This window comes from Podarcis melisellensis (genome assembly GCF_964234715.1).
Source record: "Podarcis melisellensis genome assembly, chromosome: 2".
Taxonomy (NCBI): Eukaryota; Metazoa; Chordata; class Lepidosauria; order Squamata; family Lacertidae; genus Podarcis; species Podarcis melisellensis.
The window spans coordinates 34865757-34882740 of record NC_138529.1 but is presented as its reverse complement, the minus strand read 5'-3'; the positions used below and the strand labels follow the sequence as shown (position 1 = coordinate 34882740).

Here is a 16984-nt window from a genome sequence, read left to right as displayed (position 1 = left end):
AGACCCCATAGGACAGGATCTGGGAAATTCTTAGGCAACCTACAGGGCTAACTGGACGCTGCAATCTATAAAAGTGCAGAAAGTGCTACTGGATGCTGATCTTTTCATACAGCATTCATGGAGCACAAGAATATAATGATAGAAAAGGCAGGCTTTGTGAATCCAGAATAACATAGCCAATGGTCCAAATGCTCTTTTCACACAAGGGGAGGTGATTCAAGCAGAAGCACGGACCTTTATCCAAGGCACAAACAGAAAGAACAAACTGTCCCTGACTTTAATTATAATGGTCTTTCAAGCCAACACCATATGTGGCACCATGGAGATTGACATCTCTCATTCATAATCATGCCCTAGAAGATTATATGTATCTCTAGATATAGAGATGTACAATCCATATTTATGTGCACAGAATAGGCTCTCATATGCACTCTCAGAATGGACATGCCTAGTAAATTTAACCACAAACTATCTGCATTGGAGTCACTAATTTACCGCAGTTCTACTGGAAAATGTGAGGATGCTTTCTGATTACAAGCCACAAGTTGAGATCTGGGAATTCCTTCATGTTTCCTTTTCCCCAGACTTGAAAGCATTAATAAACATGTAATAACAGATTAGCTGCTGATCCAAGAATACAGATTTCAATTAAAAGTGCCCCCTTGCAGAAGGTTTTCAGTGTTGGTAGCATTTTTCTTTGGGGGAAAAGGAATCAGAAAATGTGTTTCTCAATTATTATTAGGGCCACAAATCATTTGCCTAAACTGCAACCTTCATCAAATATCCCTGCCTATAATTTGCTTTGACATTATGTAATATTTATATTAGGTAACTGTTACTCCTACAATCAATCAGTTAAAAGCAAGATTAAAACCTCAATCCTACACCTACTGGGTGGAATTCACCTAACCCAGCCCCATCAGAGACACCCTGCACAAGGACTTCTGCTTGCGCAATGGGGTCCTCATTCTCCAACCTCCAACCCAGACTGGCTTGGGAGAACCCCAGAAACAGCACAGAAGGCGGAGGAAAGCAAGGTCATTCTAACTGGCAAGCTGAAATCCTTGTGCAGACAGGACGCTTGGAAGAGAGCAACTCTGAATTCCACCTGCAGTGTTTAGGATTACAAGCTGTGGCCTTGGACACTGCTAACTCAGCTTATGTTCCATACATAATGTGTGTCTATATTGTATATAAAATTTGGACGGAACCATGAACAAGACTGTGTCTAATAGTAACAAATAACAGTAAAAAGAAGATGGTTATGATTTAATGCAAAGCTGCATGCATGTAAGCCCTATTTAACGAGTGCCTGTATTTAGTTACTACCTAGCTGAATGTGATGATTTTGCTAAAACATGCAAACCAAAATTGGGGTGGGGACACAGTTTCCAGATTAGCAATAAACAAAACACACAGACCTGTGGAGGGGGCTGTGCCCTCCAATTACTCTGTGATATTTTTCCTCTTGTAATCATTTAAAGTAACAGCTATTCAAAAAAAAAAAACCTCTGCTGCTATAGAAAATAAGTGCATTCCCTTTTTGAATCCTTGGCTGTATATAAATTTAATAAAGCAAGCAAATAAAAGCTTTGGCAGTCAGCATCGCAGATGTTAGAACCGAAATAACTGATCTTACCTATGCATTAAGTTTTCTTTCAGGATTCCAATGCGTGGCCCTCTCTGGAGAGAAGACTGAGGTTCTTGCAGATTTGCTGGCAGAAAGAAGAGAGCAGATAGTGCGGGCTGTAGGGACTCCTGGTGCGCTTCCAGCTATTATTCTGCAGAGACTTCGGGAACTGCAGCTTATATATTTGTTATTTCTAAAGCACGTGATGGTCCTCTTAAGACATTTCTAAACCCTCATGTGACAGACACTTGCAAAAGGGCTTGGAGGTGACATGGCAACAAAAGGATCCCCGCAGGCTTTATTTTCTTGGCATGGTTTTCTGCTGAGGGATAAAGTGTTTTAGCTGATTGCTAGATACAAAGGGCATTGTACAAGCCACAGGTGAATAGTCAGGCGATGGGTGCTGACAGAAAACAGGTGAAGCAGAAACACATTGCATGCTTTTACTGGATCAATAAACTCTACTGTGGCATCTTCCTTGAATGTGAATAAAGCTCTGCCAATATTACAGTACTGTAAACGCAATTGCCCTCCTGGATTTGCCCTTGAGCTGCAGCGTCCCATAGCTTAATTCTCCAGAGCTGCCACATCAGCAAATGGTTGTATTGTGGAGTCGCTTTTAAAAGGGGGGGAGAGTTCTTTTCCAAATGTAATGCCCAAATATTGGTATGATTAGGTTAACAAAGGATGTCATTCTACCTTTAATAATGCTTTCCACCAGCATTCCCAAGCTAGCCAGCAGCCAGCCTGTAACTTCCATGATCCCCTCTGGGGTACATTAACAAAATTCAAAAAGGGCATCTCCAGAAAATAAGAACCAGATAGGATAAAGTTTTTGCAGATACCAGAAAAACTGCAGCTTCTGGAGTATCAGCCACAATTGTGTGGATAATTTACTGTTTGCAGGAGTCCTAGGGAGCCAAGTGTCACACTGCTTTCCCAAATTCATGTTGCTGTGCATTTCTTCCTCTGCTATTAGGTGGCAAGAAGTGAAACACAGCCATCTGCAGAACATTTTAAAGAGGCTACTATTCAATAATAAATAAGAAAAGATGGAAAGGGAACTTAAAAAAGGGGGGAAACCAGGCTCCAGCGCTTGCTGATGGCATTGCGCTTTGTTGTAGTTCAATGTGTTTATTGTAAAACACTCCTTTGGGTGCTACGGACAAAACCAGAGACAAGGGGTGGGGATTGTTCCATTTGGCAGGCAGAAATGCTTGCCATGACAAAACAATCGGAAAAAAATGCAACACTTCCATTTCTGATTTTTTTGGCTTACAATTGAGCAGGCATCATCTAGGTCATTTCATGCCCGTGTGATAAACTCTGTATGCAAAGACATGTAGGCCTTAGAATGTACAAATCTAGAACAACCACAGTGCAGATGACCACAGTGCCTGGAGACAGACAGGCTGTGTATCTACAGCAGTGACCAGAGGATAAATGACTGCAGGGAGGAGCACAGAGAGAATAAATGCCATGGTGCATCAAAAACAGCAAAACCGGACACCTTCATCTGCCCCAGCTGCAATAAAACATCTCTCTCCCGTATTGAACTCTTCAGGCACAGCAAGTGCTGTAACGCTCTAATGGTTTGACTTTATCCCTGATGGTGCCCTCTCTTCCACTGTCTCTCGAGACAGAAAAATGCCAACAACCTATTTCAAGAAACAGCAGGATGTTTTCAGCAGCTGTCTCTGTACTTCATGGATCGAGGCTCACTATATTTATTGCAACGTTAGTTTGGACATTATATCAGAAACGTGAAAATGCAATGTTAACATATCTGGGTTTAGCACAATTTACTGTGTACTTACGATCTACTCTAGTCAAAGCTATATTGTCAAAGAGCGCCATCTGTTGGGAAACATGAAATACACCAAACTGACATTTTAAGAAACAGAAAGGAAATTAATCTTTTCAAAACACATCAAGGAGAAAAACAGAGTGGCATGTGTTTACAGAACATTGGATTCATAGGCATATGGGGGGATCACACTGAGCTTCCCATTCTCTAGAATTCTTTAAAAGCTAGTAGGACTCAGGCGTCTAGAGCTTGTGTCTGGGATTGAAGAGCCTGCTGAGTCATCTTTTTCCACCTCCAGAGCTTTGCCCCACCTCTCCTGGAGCTTCAGAAAGCATTCTGTCTAGAAGGCAATGCAGAGAGAGAAAAGTATTTGAAAGAGGAGCAGAGGAAGCTATATCAAAACTGCAAGTGTATGTGGGGCTTGAAGGAGGAGCCATCTTGACCTCTCCAGTAAAGAACTGAGAGAAGAGATGCTGGTGACAGCAGGGAGGAGGCTGCCACAAGTGAAGAGTGTGGCTGCCATCTAATAATGCAAGTAAATAGTGGAGAACCTTTGTGGAACGGAGATCATTGTGGCCTTATACTTTACTATTTTTATTTCTGTGTTAGGCTTCATTTGCACTCCAGCTTTCTTTTAAGCTGCTAAATTTGTTTTGCTTGTTGTGTTTATGATGGTACTGTTTTTTTTAATTATTATGTAGTTACTTATTCACATTATTTGTAAGTGTCCTTATTACAGGTTGCATTAATCTGCTCAAAAGAGACCCACTCAAATTAATGATTTAAGATGACTCAAGCCCATTAATTCCAACTGGTCTGCCCTGAGTAGAACTTAATTGAATGCAACCCTATGTGTCTTTCTTTTTATTGTTATGACTGTTCATTTGAAACGCTGTAAGCCGCTATGGCTGTGATCTTGACGAGAGCCATGCAAATAAAATGATGATGATGAGAGAAACCTGCTTCCTGATGTCAGCATCTCAAGTACCAGTCACCACAGCTGCCATAAAGTCATGTCCTGAGTATATTTTCCTGTTTGCTAACTGGGCAGTCAACAGCACTACATCAAGCAAGGGGATTGTAGACACAACAACCAGAAAAATCCCAGTTAGGAGAGAATAGCGGGAATAGGATAAACTGATGCTGTCTAATCCTACTTCCTGTTGCCTGGCCTGTCAGCTTCCTACTACTGCAACAGCCCTGCTCCTGTGTACACTACTGATTGTGGCAACAACATACCCGACTCCCAAACTATACACTTGGCTGCTCACCTAGCACAGGAATAACCACAAAATGTCTTAATGCAGTCTGACCACCCCCACCCCCACACCCCAGACAAGAACAACATCAACCCACATACATGCTAAGGCATAGAATCATAGAACTGTAGAGCTAGAAGGGACCACAAGGGTCATATAATCCAAACTCCTGCAATGCAGGAATAGTTTGCCCCAAGTGGGGCTTGAACCCATGACCCTAATATTAAGAGTCTCATGCTCTACCGACTGAGCTATCCTGAGTTCCCCCAGGGTCAGAGTCCATCTTCTCTTAGTGGGTCTAATCTCCGCACTCAAAGCCTGAGTTTGTTCCCTCACCACAAAATCTCAGAAACCTATGAGTGCCACACAAGTGTCCATCTGGGAGAGAGAAGCAGGCTGCATTCACATCACAGTTTCTTCCATTTTCGAAACTTCCCTAATGGTTACGTTCTCCATTATATTTGAGCTTTCACACTACGTTAAAGCTGCTTCTGGAACTGCAGCGGAATATAGTGCAAGTTTAGTGCTCATTTCTTTGTCACTTGCTTCCAGAAAAAAAAACTGTTTCCAAGCATTTGAAGGGCATTTTTAAAAATATTAACTCCAGAGTCATAGGCCTGAGGACACCTCTAGAGTCTGAACAGCATATAGAGGAATGCAACATGGGAACATGAGGCAGCAGCTTTATCAAGTAGAGTTCTATTCCTCAGATGCCACCAAAAATGTAAGTGACTGAGCATTTCCAAGGGAATATAGATACAGTGGTACCTCGCAAGACGAATGCCTCAGAAAAACTCACAAGAGTTTTTCGTTTTTTGAGTTGCTTCGCAAGACGATTTTCCCTATGGGCTTGTTTCGCAAGACGAAACGTCTTGTGAGTTTGTTTCCTTTTTCTTAAAACCGTTAATACCAGGGTGCATCCGTGCTTTGCAAGACGAAAAATCCGCAAGACGAAGAAACTCGCAAAACAAATTAATTTTGTCTTGCGAGGCACCACTGTAAGTATCCTGGTCACTTTTTCCCTTCTGTAATCATCATGAATCATTTCCCCTCACACACTGGTGTGGAAGTCCTTATAAAGTGCTTCCAGGTGGATAACAAAATGTCCACAAGATGGAGCAAGAGTCATTCATAAGATAAGCAGAAACGTAGGCAGGCAGGTCAAGTTTGGTGCACCTGAGGTTCAGGAGCTCCAAATCTGCTTTGGCTAGTAACATATTTGCTGAACGTTTTAGAGTAATTTTATCCAGCCTCTTGTTTCACCTCCTGATTGTTTGGTTGAAGTGTCTCAAAGGAGGAAAAAATGCTCATAAAACTGTACAATCAAACGTTTTGAGAGTTATTTATCAGTTTGAACTTGATTTACAGTAATTCTCTCCTAGGCACCATGAGATTGCAGGATCTGGGTGCAATGAAAATGTGAGATTGAGCTTGCCCAGGAAAGCTTCATATGGGTAACAAATAAGGGATGAATAAGGAATTGACTTATGCTGAGTCACACCAATGATAGGACATTGTTCTTCAATGTGTCCCCAGGTGTTGAACCACAATGCCCATCACTCCTGGCAATTGGCTAAGCTGGGAATGATGGAAGTTGTAGTCCAACAGCATCTGGTGACCAAAGGTTGAAGAACAGTGATCTAGACAAATCTTCCAAATTATCACAGGTAACACATCAACTAAGCCTCAATATTATCATGCTGTTTGTACTCTTTAAAAAGAAAAGCCCAGTAACTTGGACAATGGTGGCCTCTTCCTCATTGTGGCTGTGATCCAAGCAGTGGGGGAATTGAAATCAAGTACTTGGCAGGTTAATTGGGTAAGAATAGTATGGAGGAGATTTCAAGAGGAAGAAACAGGAATGAGAAATATCATGTGAGTCTGCATGCCCCCAACCCCATTTAGTAAGTGTTGGCAAAAGGAGAACCTATACATTATGAATAAAGATGGAGAAGTAAAGTATTCTTCTGTATAAGGAACTCAAGTCCCTTCATCCAGCCCAGGGTAATTACATTCCACACAAGTGCATCAAAATTCCCTCAACATGAGTATAAGATTTTCAACATGAGTACAATCTTATGAGATTATGGGACATTATAGAATGCTGCTATAAACATAGAATGTACACCACAAAGCTGAGAGCCTAGGAATTTCCTGAGCTGTGTGTATCCTAGCAACAGAAAACTCCTATCTTCTCTAGAGACCGCCTGTGTACCATACTGTAGGAAACATGGGTTGTCCTCCTAACTTCAGAAATGGATTGCCAAGAGTCTTAAAAATTGTCTTGTACCCTCTCCCCCCATCTATACTGCAATCTTGCTACTGGGCTGAAAGTTTACTAATTTTAACCATGGCTGTTACTGCCATTCATATACTAAGTGGGCTTTGCTTTTTAAAAGACATAAATGATAAAACACTCAAATGACTGCAATACACCCATTTATTAGTGTGAGTAATCCCCATTAGCTCTGTTTCTGCAAACAACAGAGTTGCACTGGCCAGATTTGCCACTATGCTCCAACCAGCTCAATTATCTGGCTTTTATCCTCAACCTCCCTCATGAGGACTAGCGCTAATTTCCTGCTGGTGAGAGGTGTTAACTCCAGCAACTCCCTTGTTGACCTCCCTACCTCTAAGCTTCCATGCCATCAACGGACTCCCTTGACTTGTTTTCATCTAAACTGGCAGCGATCTGTGGCCGGAAAGGTTATGTGGGTACAAGATGTTCCCATGCTCAGGTTGTTGCTAGGATCTTTAAGACCTTCCCTAGTGCAGAAACAACACTGTCATTAAGAGTTCACTAGATGGTACCTAGTAAGTAAAGAAACAAGTTCCTCTCTTCCTTATCTCCACGTCTCTAACTAACTCTCTCCTGCTGGGTCTGATCCACTTTTTTCTTCAACCATTTTCTCCCCTTCTTCTTCAATTCCCCCTACCTTTGTGGACTACAATCTCTCATCCTGTCTCCTTTTGGCCGTCTCTCTCTTTTCACCAGCCTCTTTTTCTTCCCCACAATCTTCTCCTGGTCTCCTTCCCCACCGCCCTTTGTTCCCGCTGGTCCTCCTGCCTCCTCACTTTTGCCATCCTGAGTCTACCCGACGATGACAGGAGGCGCAAAATTTTGAGTAGAGTGCACACAAAAACCAAAAGGTGGCAAGTCGGATCATCCCTAAATCTGAGCAGCTCAGTCCGGCTGGGCTTCCCTCCCCACCTTGGTGTCTTCTTCACTCTCCCAGGGGTGCCAACGTGAATAAAATATATGGGGGGGGGAGCCCCGTCGCGTATAATCAATCACATGACCTAGCACACGCACCCTATTTGAATGGCAATGTCCATTAATTTGGGGGGGGGGGAGGCTGGCCCTCTCAAATATTTTATAGGGGGGGCAAAGGGACTTCCGCCCCTAGGAGTTGGTTCCTATGCTCTCCCCCAACCCCCCACTATTTCCGTTTTATCTGTTGACCCTCCCTCCGTCTTCAACTCAGGCCCCTTTCTTTGTGGAAGGGTAGACAGTCTCCTGGTTTCCCTCCCTCCCTCAGCTTCCCACCCACCTCACCTTTCACCCCGCTTTCCTCCTTATGTCCCTATACCCCACCGGCCTTGCCCTCCTCCAAGCCCTCCCCATCCCCCTGCCCTGATTATTCCCCTCACTCTCCCCCCTCCCCCACCGTTTCTCTCCTCCTCGCTCCCTCACGCACGTGCCCCTCCCACCGGCGCACTCCGCGCTCTGCCTCGGCCCCGCCCCTCGCCGGCCTCTATTTGGCGGGCGGGGCGGGGCCTGGCCGTTGTAGCCCCGCCCCCGCCGAACAGTGACTGCGCTGTGTGGGCCAAGCGGCCGCCGTTGCTGCTGCTGCTGCCGCCGCCATCCCTTCCTCTTCCTCCTCCTCCTCCTCTTCCCTCCTCCTCCTCGTTTCTTCTTCTCCTCCTCCTCCTCCTCCTCCTTCTCCCCCTCCCTTCCTTCTCCCCGCCTCAGCCGGCCAAGCCACCACCATGGCGGAGCCGCCTGCTCCCGCTGCCCCGCCGGCAGCCCCGGCCACGGCCGCCCTCCCCGCCGCCGGCTCCCAGAGGCTGCTCTTCACCCACGACCTGGTGTCCGGCCGCTACCGGGGCTCGGTGCGCTTCGGCCTCGTCCGCGTCATGCACGGCGAGGACTCCGACTCCGAGGACGACGACGGGGGGCGAGGCCCCGGAGCAGGAGGAGGCGGCGGCGGCGGCGGAGGGAGCAGTGGCGGCGGCGGCCCCGGGGGAGGCGGAGCGGGCAGCTCGGGGGGCTCCGAGTCCGGGGGCCCCTGCGGCGGGGAGGAGAGCCGAGGGAGCCCCCTCCGCCGCGGCTACGTGCGCGTCCAGTGGTACCCGGAGGGCATTAAGCAGCACGTCAAGGAGACCAAGGTAACCGAGGAAAAGCAGCAGCAGCCGCCCTGGGCCTCGTTTGCATCTCATCTGCATACACGGCGGCGAGGGAGGGAGGGGGATAGTAGCTGGGGAGGGGGGCTCCTTAGGCAGGACTCCTTAGGAGGAATGGCAGGGCCTCCGTGGGGTGAGAGGCTCCAGGCCATGTGGGTGTAGTATCCGGGTGCCCCCCACCCCCGAAGGTTGAGCCTGGCCTCTGACTCGGGGGTTGCGGAAAGGCAGCTCCTGGCCTCGTGTCTCAATCACGCCTTGCAGGGGCCCACCTTGCACCAGTTAAGGATGCGCAGCAGCTTCTGGACCAAACGGGTTTTCTATTCGTTAGGCCTCCTCTCTCCCACCCATTATGCTCTCTGCACCACAAAGGAAAGAGAGAACCACGTTCTTCTCTCTTTGCTTATAGCTCCTGAAAATACTATATTCCGCAATAGTGAATATATTCCCCAAGAGATACGATCTCAGTTCTGCATGCTCCTGATATGGGCATCTACCTGCAATTCTGTATTGGGTGGGAATTCAGGTGATCTGTTGGAAATCTTCGTTCTTGAGCTTAATTGTGGCCTCTCTGACTTCCTGCAGTGATATCTGCTGAGGGTTTCTTGTTCTGGGGAACTGCATAAAATTCAGTTTTGTTTTTTTAAGGATACAGTAAAGCTGTAGGATTTCAAATATATGTGGGGATGGAGATTGTTTAGGGTGTACAGAAAGCTAGCGGGAATAATTACGACTTAATGTGCATTTCATTAGCAATCATTTAGATTAATTTAGGTTTCTGTAATGCTACTTGCTAAAACATGATGAGAGTATTAATATTGTTCTCCACAATCTGTTGTTAAACGCCAAACAAATATTTTATACTAATATGGTTGTTTTCAGTTTTTTGCTACACTGTACTAGACATTGCTTTGTGGCATAAGCAAAGGGAATGTCGCAAGTGTGAGATGTTGAAGGCTAGGAATTCATTGGGGCAAAAACCCCTGCAACCTCCCCAACCCCTGTTTACATAGGAAATGGGTAAGTTGTGCTGTGTAACTTACATAATGAGCGCAAAGTTGAGGCCTAAATAAAAAGGCTCCTGTGTATGCCCATGGGGTGCAGACCCGAGTGAGTTCATGACTCTACATTTTCCCTCGCAAGTGCATCTGTAAGCTAGTAACTACATGTTATTTGGAATGTTGACAAGGGCCTTATGTCTAGTGAACTCTTAACTACTTCTCAAATTTCATTGAGTGGTGATACATATGAGGCACGAGATTAGCGGGAAGGGGTGGACACTAAAGTAATACCAAGAGGACTTATAAATGAATGTTGCATGGATCGAAAAGCTTGTGATATACTAACAGAGGAACTGCATGCTATGATGGGTGGAAGTACTATAAGCAATTCTGAGCAGCAGTGTCTTTGATATGGAAATTGTGTGTGGCTCTCAAAGGAAGTGGTGCATTAATTTTAAAATCGGCATGTTTTAAGTCACTTAGTCTCTCCACCCCCACCCCTGCAACACAGTCCATTAAGTTCATACAGAGCAGATAACAACGTCACTTGGGGGCGGGGGAGACCTTCAAAGCTACAACCTAAAAGTGAAAGGCTTCTGTTGCTACATAAATGGACACATATCTCAAATACAGTAGGAGCTTTCTCCTTTGCAGGAATAAGCTTGGAAGCTTTTTCTTTGTGATTTCTAGGTTCTTCATCAGAATTTTGCATTTTATCTAGTTTTCCTTATTTCCACAGTGAGACAGAACTTGGAAATCATGGAATTTGCAAAATAGTAGATGTAGACTTCATTACAGAGCCTTTCTAAATTTATATATAGCTCCCATATATTCAGACCCACCCACCCAACATGATACAGTACTAGAAATTCAACTTTACATGGAATTCCAGCAGCCTTGGCAGCCTATAAAGCCCATAAGTATGGTGTGGTGATAGGCAAAATGTTAAATGTTAAATGTTTTGTTTTTGTATATGTTGGAAGCCGCCCGGAGTGGCTGGGGAAACTCAGTCAGATGGGTGGGGTACAAATAATAAAATGATCGAGATGCTGATGCTGATTGGGGAGATTCTGGTTCAAATCTCCACAAAGCCAAGAACTTCACTGAGTGTTCCTGGCCCGAGCTAAGTTATGGTGACTGTCCTGTTTCAATAGATTAGAACAAAATAGGGGAGGATGAGAACCATAAATTTCACCTTGAGTTTTTTAGAGGATGGGTGGGATATAATGTAATAAATAAATAAGCACTGCCATTCACTACTCAGTATTTATGCCAAAATGTATATTCTTTGAGTGTCAAATGAGTGAATTTAATTTACATTTTATTTTAGGTTTCAGCTAGCTTAAAATCCATAGGATTACAATTGCATGAGTGAACATCCTGTTTTTTCCATAGCTAAGAGGCTTAAAAACTTTGACCAATCCCTTTCTCAGATTCAGACCCACCATGAATTTTTTACTTCTCTCTAAGTAGGGGAGTGGATCAAAACTCACCAGCATATCTCACAATGTATACCAACTAGCCAGTAATTTTTGGAGTTTCCTGTCTTTGTCACAATAAATAGGTGTCACAGGAAATGTTTCCAAATCTGTGTGTATACTTTCAACCAGGTTTGTACTTCCCCATGCAAGCCAGGTAACTATATAAACAATCATTTCCCATTACACCTTTTTCTCCTCTTCCTCCCCCTCTGGGAATTAGGTGGCGCAGTTTAGGAAGCCATATCTGAAATAATGGACATAATGCATAGGTTGTAGTTCATTGCTTTGTTGTGAAGTGCTACTGAGCAATTTTGTAAAATTATCTCTCATTAATCCAAACGTAACACTTAAAATAATGCAAAGAGCCCAACCCAATTCTTTCTTTTTCATTTGCCTCAAGTCTGTGAGGATGAGGAATACAGATATTGTAAAATAGCAGCTGGATTAGTAGAAACAGAAAAGAGGTGGTGCTGTTTTGGTCCAAATGTAAGCCGTACCCGCAAATAAGCCACACCTTTAAAATTTGGGGTGGGGGGAGACAATACCCGAATATAAGCCGCTCCCTTTAAATTCCACAGGCATTCACACCCGTAAATGGCAACTGTAGAAGAATATCCTATGGCTACTATTCCCCCGCGCTCCCGGGCTGCTTCCTGGGGTGGGGGGAGCTTTGCTGGCAGCCTCCCCCCCTTCTTTCCGGTGGTTTGGGGGAGGCTTGGGAGCCCTGGTTGGGAGAGGCGCTGTTGTCCTGTACCTCCGATGGCCCTCATGATGGTATCCTGGACGGGAGCACGCTCTCCATTCCAGCCTTGGAAGGCAGGGCGGCAGACCTAGGGCAGCTGTTTTAGCAATGATATTGTAAGGTCGCGAATATAAGCTGCATTTTAACTTTTCAAGGTTGGAATTGGGGGGGAGTGGCCTATATTCGGGCCTATATAGGCCTATATTCGGGCCTATATACGGTACTTGTTTCTGCATATTAACAGTTAGGTATCTTGCCAAAATAAAGATACTTTATAGGCTGTTAGTGGTGGCTTTGTGTAAAACTTGCAAATCCTCAGCATTTTGGAGAACTAGACACAATTACTGCAGTAAGTTGGAATTAATAATATATCTTTAGCCATTCCTTTTTTCAAATTTTCTTAAAATGAAAACTTTATTGATTTCATGTCAGTTTGTAGGACTTACTGGGTTATTGGTATTAATTTCTATCTACCACCAGAAGTTGCATGCATATTCCTTCTCCCCCTATGGTTTGTTCCATTGATTTCTTAGCCTTGCCTGCTGACTCATAAATGAGATTACTGAAAAATCTGTTCTGAGTTCTTTTTCTTTGGCTTGCTTCGCATAGTGTAGGCTTATTTTAAGCTATAGTTGTGTAAGTGCAGGGGTCGACAAAATTTTTCAGCAGGGGGCCGGTCCACTGTCCCTCAGACCTTGTGGAGGGCCGGACTATATTTTCCATAAACAATATGAACAAATTCCTATGCCCCACAAATAACCCAGAGATGCATTTTAAATAAAAGGACACATTCTATTCATGTAAAAACACGCTGATTCCAGGACCATCTGTGGGCCGGTTTTAGAAGGCGATTGGGCCTGATCCGGCCCCCGGGCATTGGTTTGCCTACCCATGTGTAAGTGCATGTAAGAATAGGTCATAAGTTGGTTAGTTGCTATCTAACTTGCCTTGTAGGTTGGTTTCTCCGTGTGTAAGTGCATGTAAGAATAGGTCATAAGTTGGTTAGTTGCTATCTAACTTGCCTTGTAGGTTGGTTTCTCCGTTATACTAGAGTTGCAACATGTGTTCAGTTGATGAGTATGATAAATAAAAACTGTTCCTGTTTAATTTGGAAATATTTTGTGCCCCTTTTATTTATTTTGCAAGTAAATCCTGCTCATGGTAATGTACAAATGCCAGTTGTCCAGAATTTGCTTTGGAGATGTATCCTCCTCTTGACGTGGTATTTACCTAGTGGTAGATGTACTGTTGCTTAAAGAATGATACTGTAAAACAGAAGTGGCTAACTCCCAACCTGGGGGCCTGATCTATCACTCAAGGCCCAACTGATTTTGGTGCTGGAGGAAGCAAAAAGAAAACAAAAAGCAAAGGAGATGCAGTATTCTCTTCCCAGCTCAGCACTCTGATGGTAATGGAAATTGCCCCCTCCAGATATCAGGTTCAACATGTGATGAGCTGGGTCTGGTGACTTACATTCATCAGGTGACTGATATGATGAGCTGGGAAGGGGGTAATTCGCATCCACAGAACCCAGCTCGCTGATGGAGATACAAATTGCCACCTCCCCATTCATCAAGTCAATGCCCCCTTCCCAGATAATCTGCACAAATCAGCTGAGGAGGAAGGTTTGTGTCTTGTGTGAGACTCATTTTCGTTGCATCCCTGTTGGCATGTGCCCCACCCCCACCCCCGGATTGGCCAAGGATGAATATAAGTTAGTCACCCCTGCTGTAAAAGGTGCTCAATACTAAAGCCTGCAAACCTTGGGCAGGATTCGCCTAAGGAGCCCTATAAGGGTTTTCCCCCTTCTCTTGCTTTCTGTCCCTTTGAAATTGGCTGGGGTATGTGTGTTAAAAGAGCCCTTAGAGCAGTGCACAAGGAGGTAAGGGGAATCATTCCATCTGGCAAGCTACAATGCACGGCTTGATGTTGAATTCCACCACTTGTATTCTTTACATTCTGTTTCATGTTTAATATTGTACACACTTCAATTTTTCAAATACAGTGATACCTCTGGTTATGTACTTAATTCGTTCCGGAGGTCCGTTCTTAACCTGAAACTGTTCTTAACCTGAAGCACAACTTTAGCTAATGGGGCCTCCTGCTGCCGCTGCGCCTCTGCTGCACGATTTCTGTTCTCATCCTGAAGCAAAGTTCTTAACCCAAAGTACTATTTCTGGGTTAGCGGAGTCTGTAACCTGAAGCGTATGTAACCTGAAGTACCACTTTTTTTAAAGAAATGATGTTGTAACTGTTTATTTCACACACACCCTCTCCATCTACTTGCTGTGATTTGTTCATGCACCACTTTCCGGAGAGTAATTCTGTGGGATTTATGTACATACATACAAAGTGAATTGATTAAAACTCATACTCCATTGACTAAGATGTCTTAAACAGGAGGTTAAAGCCTTAGCTTATACAGACCATCTTCTTAAGTATTAAACTATATTCACCCTTCCACTTGCCCCTGCCCCTAGCTTTGGTCTAACTTATGTTGTAACAAAATTGTATAAGCATATCATGCAGAAAATGCGGGAAAATGGTGGTTTGGGGAAGCCTCATAGTTGGAGAGGTAGGTGATGAGTTTGATTACTAACAGTTCAAATATGTAGGCCAGTGGAGAGGTGCATAGAGACCTGTGGATGTGTTCTCTGTTTCTAGAAACATGGCTATGTTCATGTAAAAGGTAAAGGACCCCTAACCGTTAAGTCCAGTCACGAACGACTCTCGGGTTGCGGCGCTCATCTCGCTTTACTGGCCGAGGGAGCTGGCGTTTGTCTGCAGACAGTTTTTCCAGGTCATGTGGCCAGCATAACTAAGCCGCTTCTGGCAAACCAGAGTAGCACACGGAAACACTGTTTACCTTCCGCCGGAGTGGTACCTATTTATCTACTTGCACTTTGACGTGCTTTTGAACTGCTAGGTTGGCAGGAGCAGGGACCGAGCAACGGGAGCTCACCCTGTCATTGGGATTTGAACCGCCGACCTTCCGATCAGCAAGCCCTAGGCTCAGTGGTTTAGACCACAGCGCCACCCGTGTTCATGAGTGTTTCTTAATTCATTCCTTTCACACCAAGAACATTGAATCCTTTCTTGTCCCTGAACCCTGCGTGCTGATTGTTTAAGTTTGTGGCAGTTAGAATAATCCTTAGCCCTTTATGACACCCTTGCAGCTCAGCAAATGACTTAGGGAAGTCTCACATGTTTTCTTGTATTTTATTGCTCACCGCCCTGTGACTCTTGGGTTGAAGGGTGGTGTACAACAGAATAAAATAAATGCTGCTGTAGCAAAACAAAAGCTGGCATTATTTTCCCCCTTTGAGTTTGTTGTGCTTTACAGCTAAAATAGCAGCCCGAACTCTCAACTTTTCTCAGGGCAATCAGCATTTATTCATTACAAACATTAATGTGAGTCATAATTGTCAATATATATTTCAAATCTCTCAGTATGTAGAGGATATCAGAAAGATAAACAGCCCTCGCATTAAATATTGTTGAGGGGGTAAGAATAAATGCTGATTGGTTTGAAGAATTGTCGGTTCTGATGCATTAGCTTAGGTTTTTAATGTTCTGAAGCATTCTTCTATGTTACCCACCTAAGAAACCACATCTAGCAAACCTCTTGCTTCTGACATTTATTTTACTCTCTTGGGGGATTACTTAGGAACCACCTGGCATTCACAGTGGTTTGAGACTGAAGGAAAACAAAAGACTTACTGGAATTGCTGTAGGTTTGTAGAATTGAATGAATAGCCTACTCCATTACTGTTGTATTTATTGCAAGGTTACTCGCCATTTACTTTCCTTAGTTTGCTCTGCAGGTTAAAGTCTGTGATTAATTTTATTTCAGTATATAAACTTCGGGCTTGTGCTTTTGAAATCTTTATTTTTAAGTGTCCCCTTGAATAACAATTCCAGCAGCCTGTCTCAGTGATGGGAATCTTATCTTTCTGGATAGTCCTTACACCCAAGTTTCATTGGCTAGTGTGGATTTTGTTAGCTAATGTTACTGTGTGCTGTTAGCATCCATCCGTCTCAAGAGACAGTGGAGTGCACCTCTGAGTGTGAAGTCAAACCGTTGTGTTAGCAGTTCCGAAGTGACCTCCCCGGGTGCAAGCCTGGCAGTGTGTATGAAGGTCCTAGGCTGCCCAGACATCAACCCACCCTCGACCTCACTAACGTAGTCCAAAGGAAAGCAGATCAATAGATTTGGCACCAGCTTGGCTGCAGGAGTTGCAGGAAGGAGGCATAAAACCATCTTGGGGACTCCACTATGTAGGATTTACTCCTTAGCCTTTTCCCACAAGACAGTGAAGGTTTAGGATCAGAGACTTCCTTCCCAAATAGGCTGTCTTCCCAAATTGATGAGCCCCATTTGCCCTCACTCCCCTCTATGTAGAACATGTTGAAACCGCCTTCCTGACCATTGAACCCGCTATTGGTCTCATCCACTCAATCTGCTGGAGTCTCGCAGGAGAATTCCCAAACTCACTGAGGGTTTGAGACACATCGGCTACCCTCACCTGGTTTAGCTGGGCAGTCAAAGCCATTCCCTGAGTGTGGCCACTGTCACATACTGAGCCACAGGTGAGAGCTAAGTATTCCAAGTTTAGTAATGCCTGAATTTATTATAGTAGTTAGAATTTTGACTCTGGCCAGC

At 44.4% G+C, this 16984-nt stretch overlaps 2 protein-coding genes across 11 annotated transcripts in view; one reads left to right on the top strand and one right to left on the bottom strand.

Moving 5' to 3' along the window:
* AANAT (aralkylamine N-acetyltransferase) overlaps nt 1-16984 on the bottom strand; it is a 28160-nt gene that overhangs the window by 8920 nt on the left and 2256 nt on the right. Inside the window, exons 1-4 of one of the 9 annotated variants that reach the window (XM_081898064.1) lie at nt 8395-8458; nt 7327-7462; nt 3448-3487; nt 1640-1715 (exon numbers count right to left, since the gene is read on the bottom strand). The gene's annotated coding sequence lies outside the window, so the exon portion shown is untranslated. The other 8 variants (XM_081898066.1, XM_081898069.1, XM_081898063.1 and 5 more) reach the window with 8 other exon arrangements.
* Nucleotides 8523-16984, top strand: part of UBE2O (ubiquitin conjugating enzyme E2 O) — a 60841-nt gene continuing 52379 nt past the window's right edge. For both annotated transcript variants that reach the window (XM_081897532.1, XM_081897531.1), the window contains exon 1: nt 8523-9085. In XM_081897532.1, the coding sequence (XP_081753658.1) occupies nt 8687-9085 (399 nt within the window). In that variant the 5' untranslated portion in view covers nt 8523-8686. The remainder of the gene's footprint in view (nt 9086-16984) is intronic.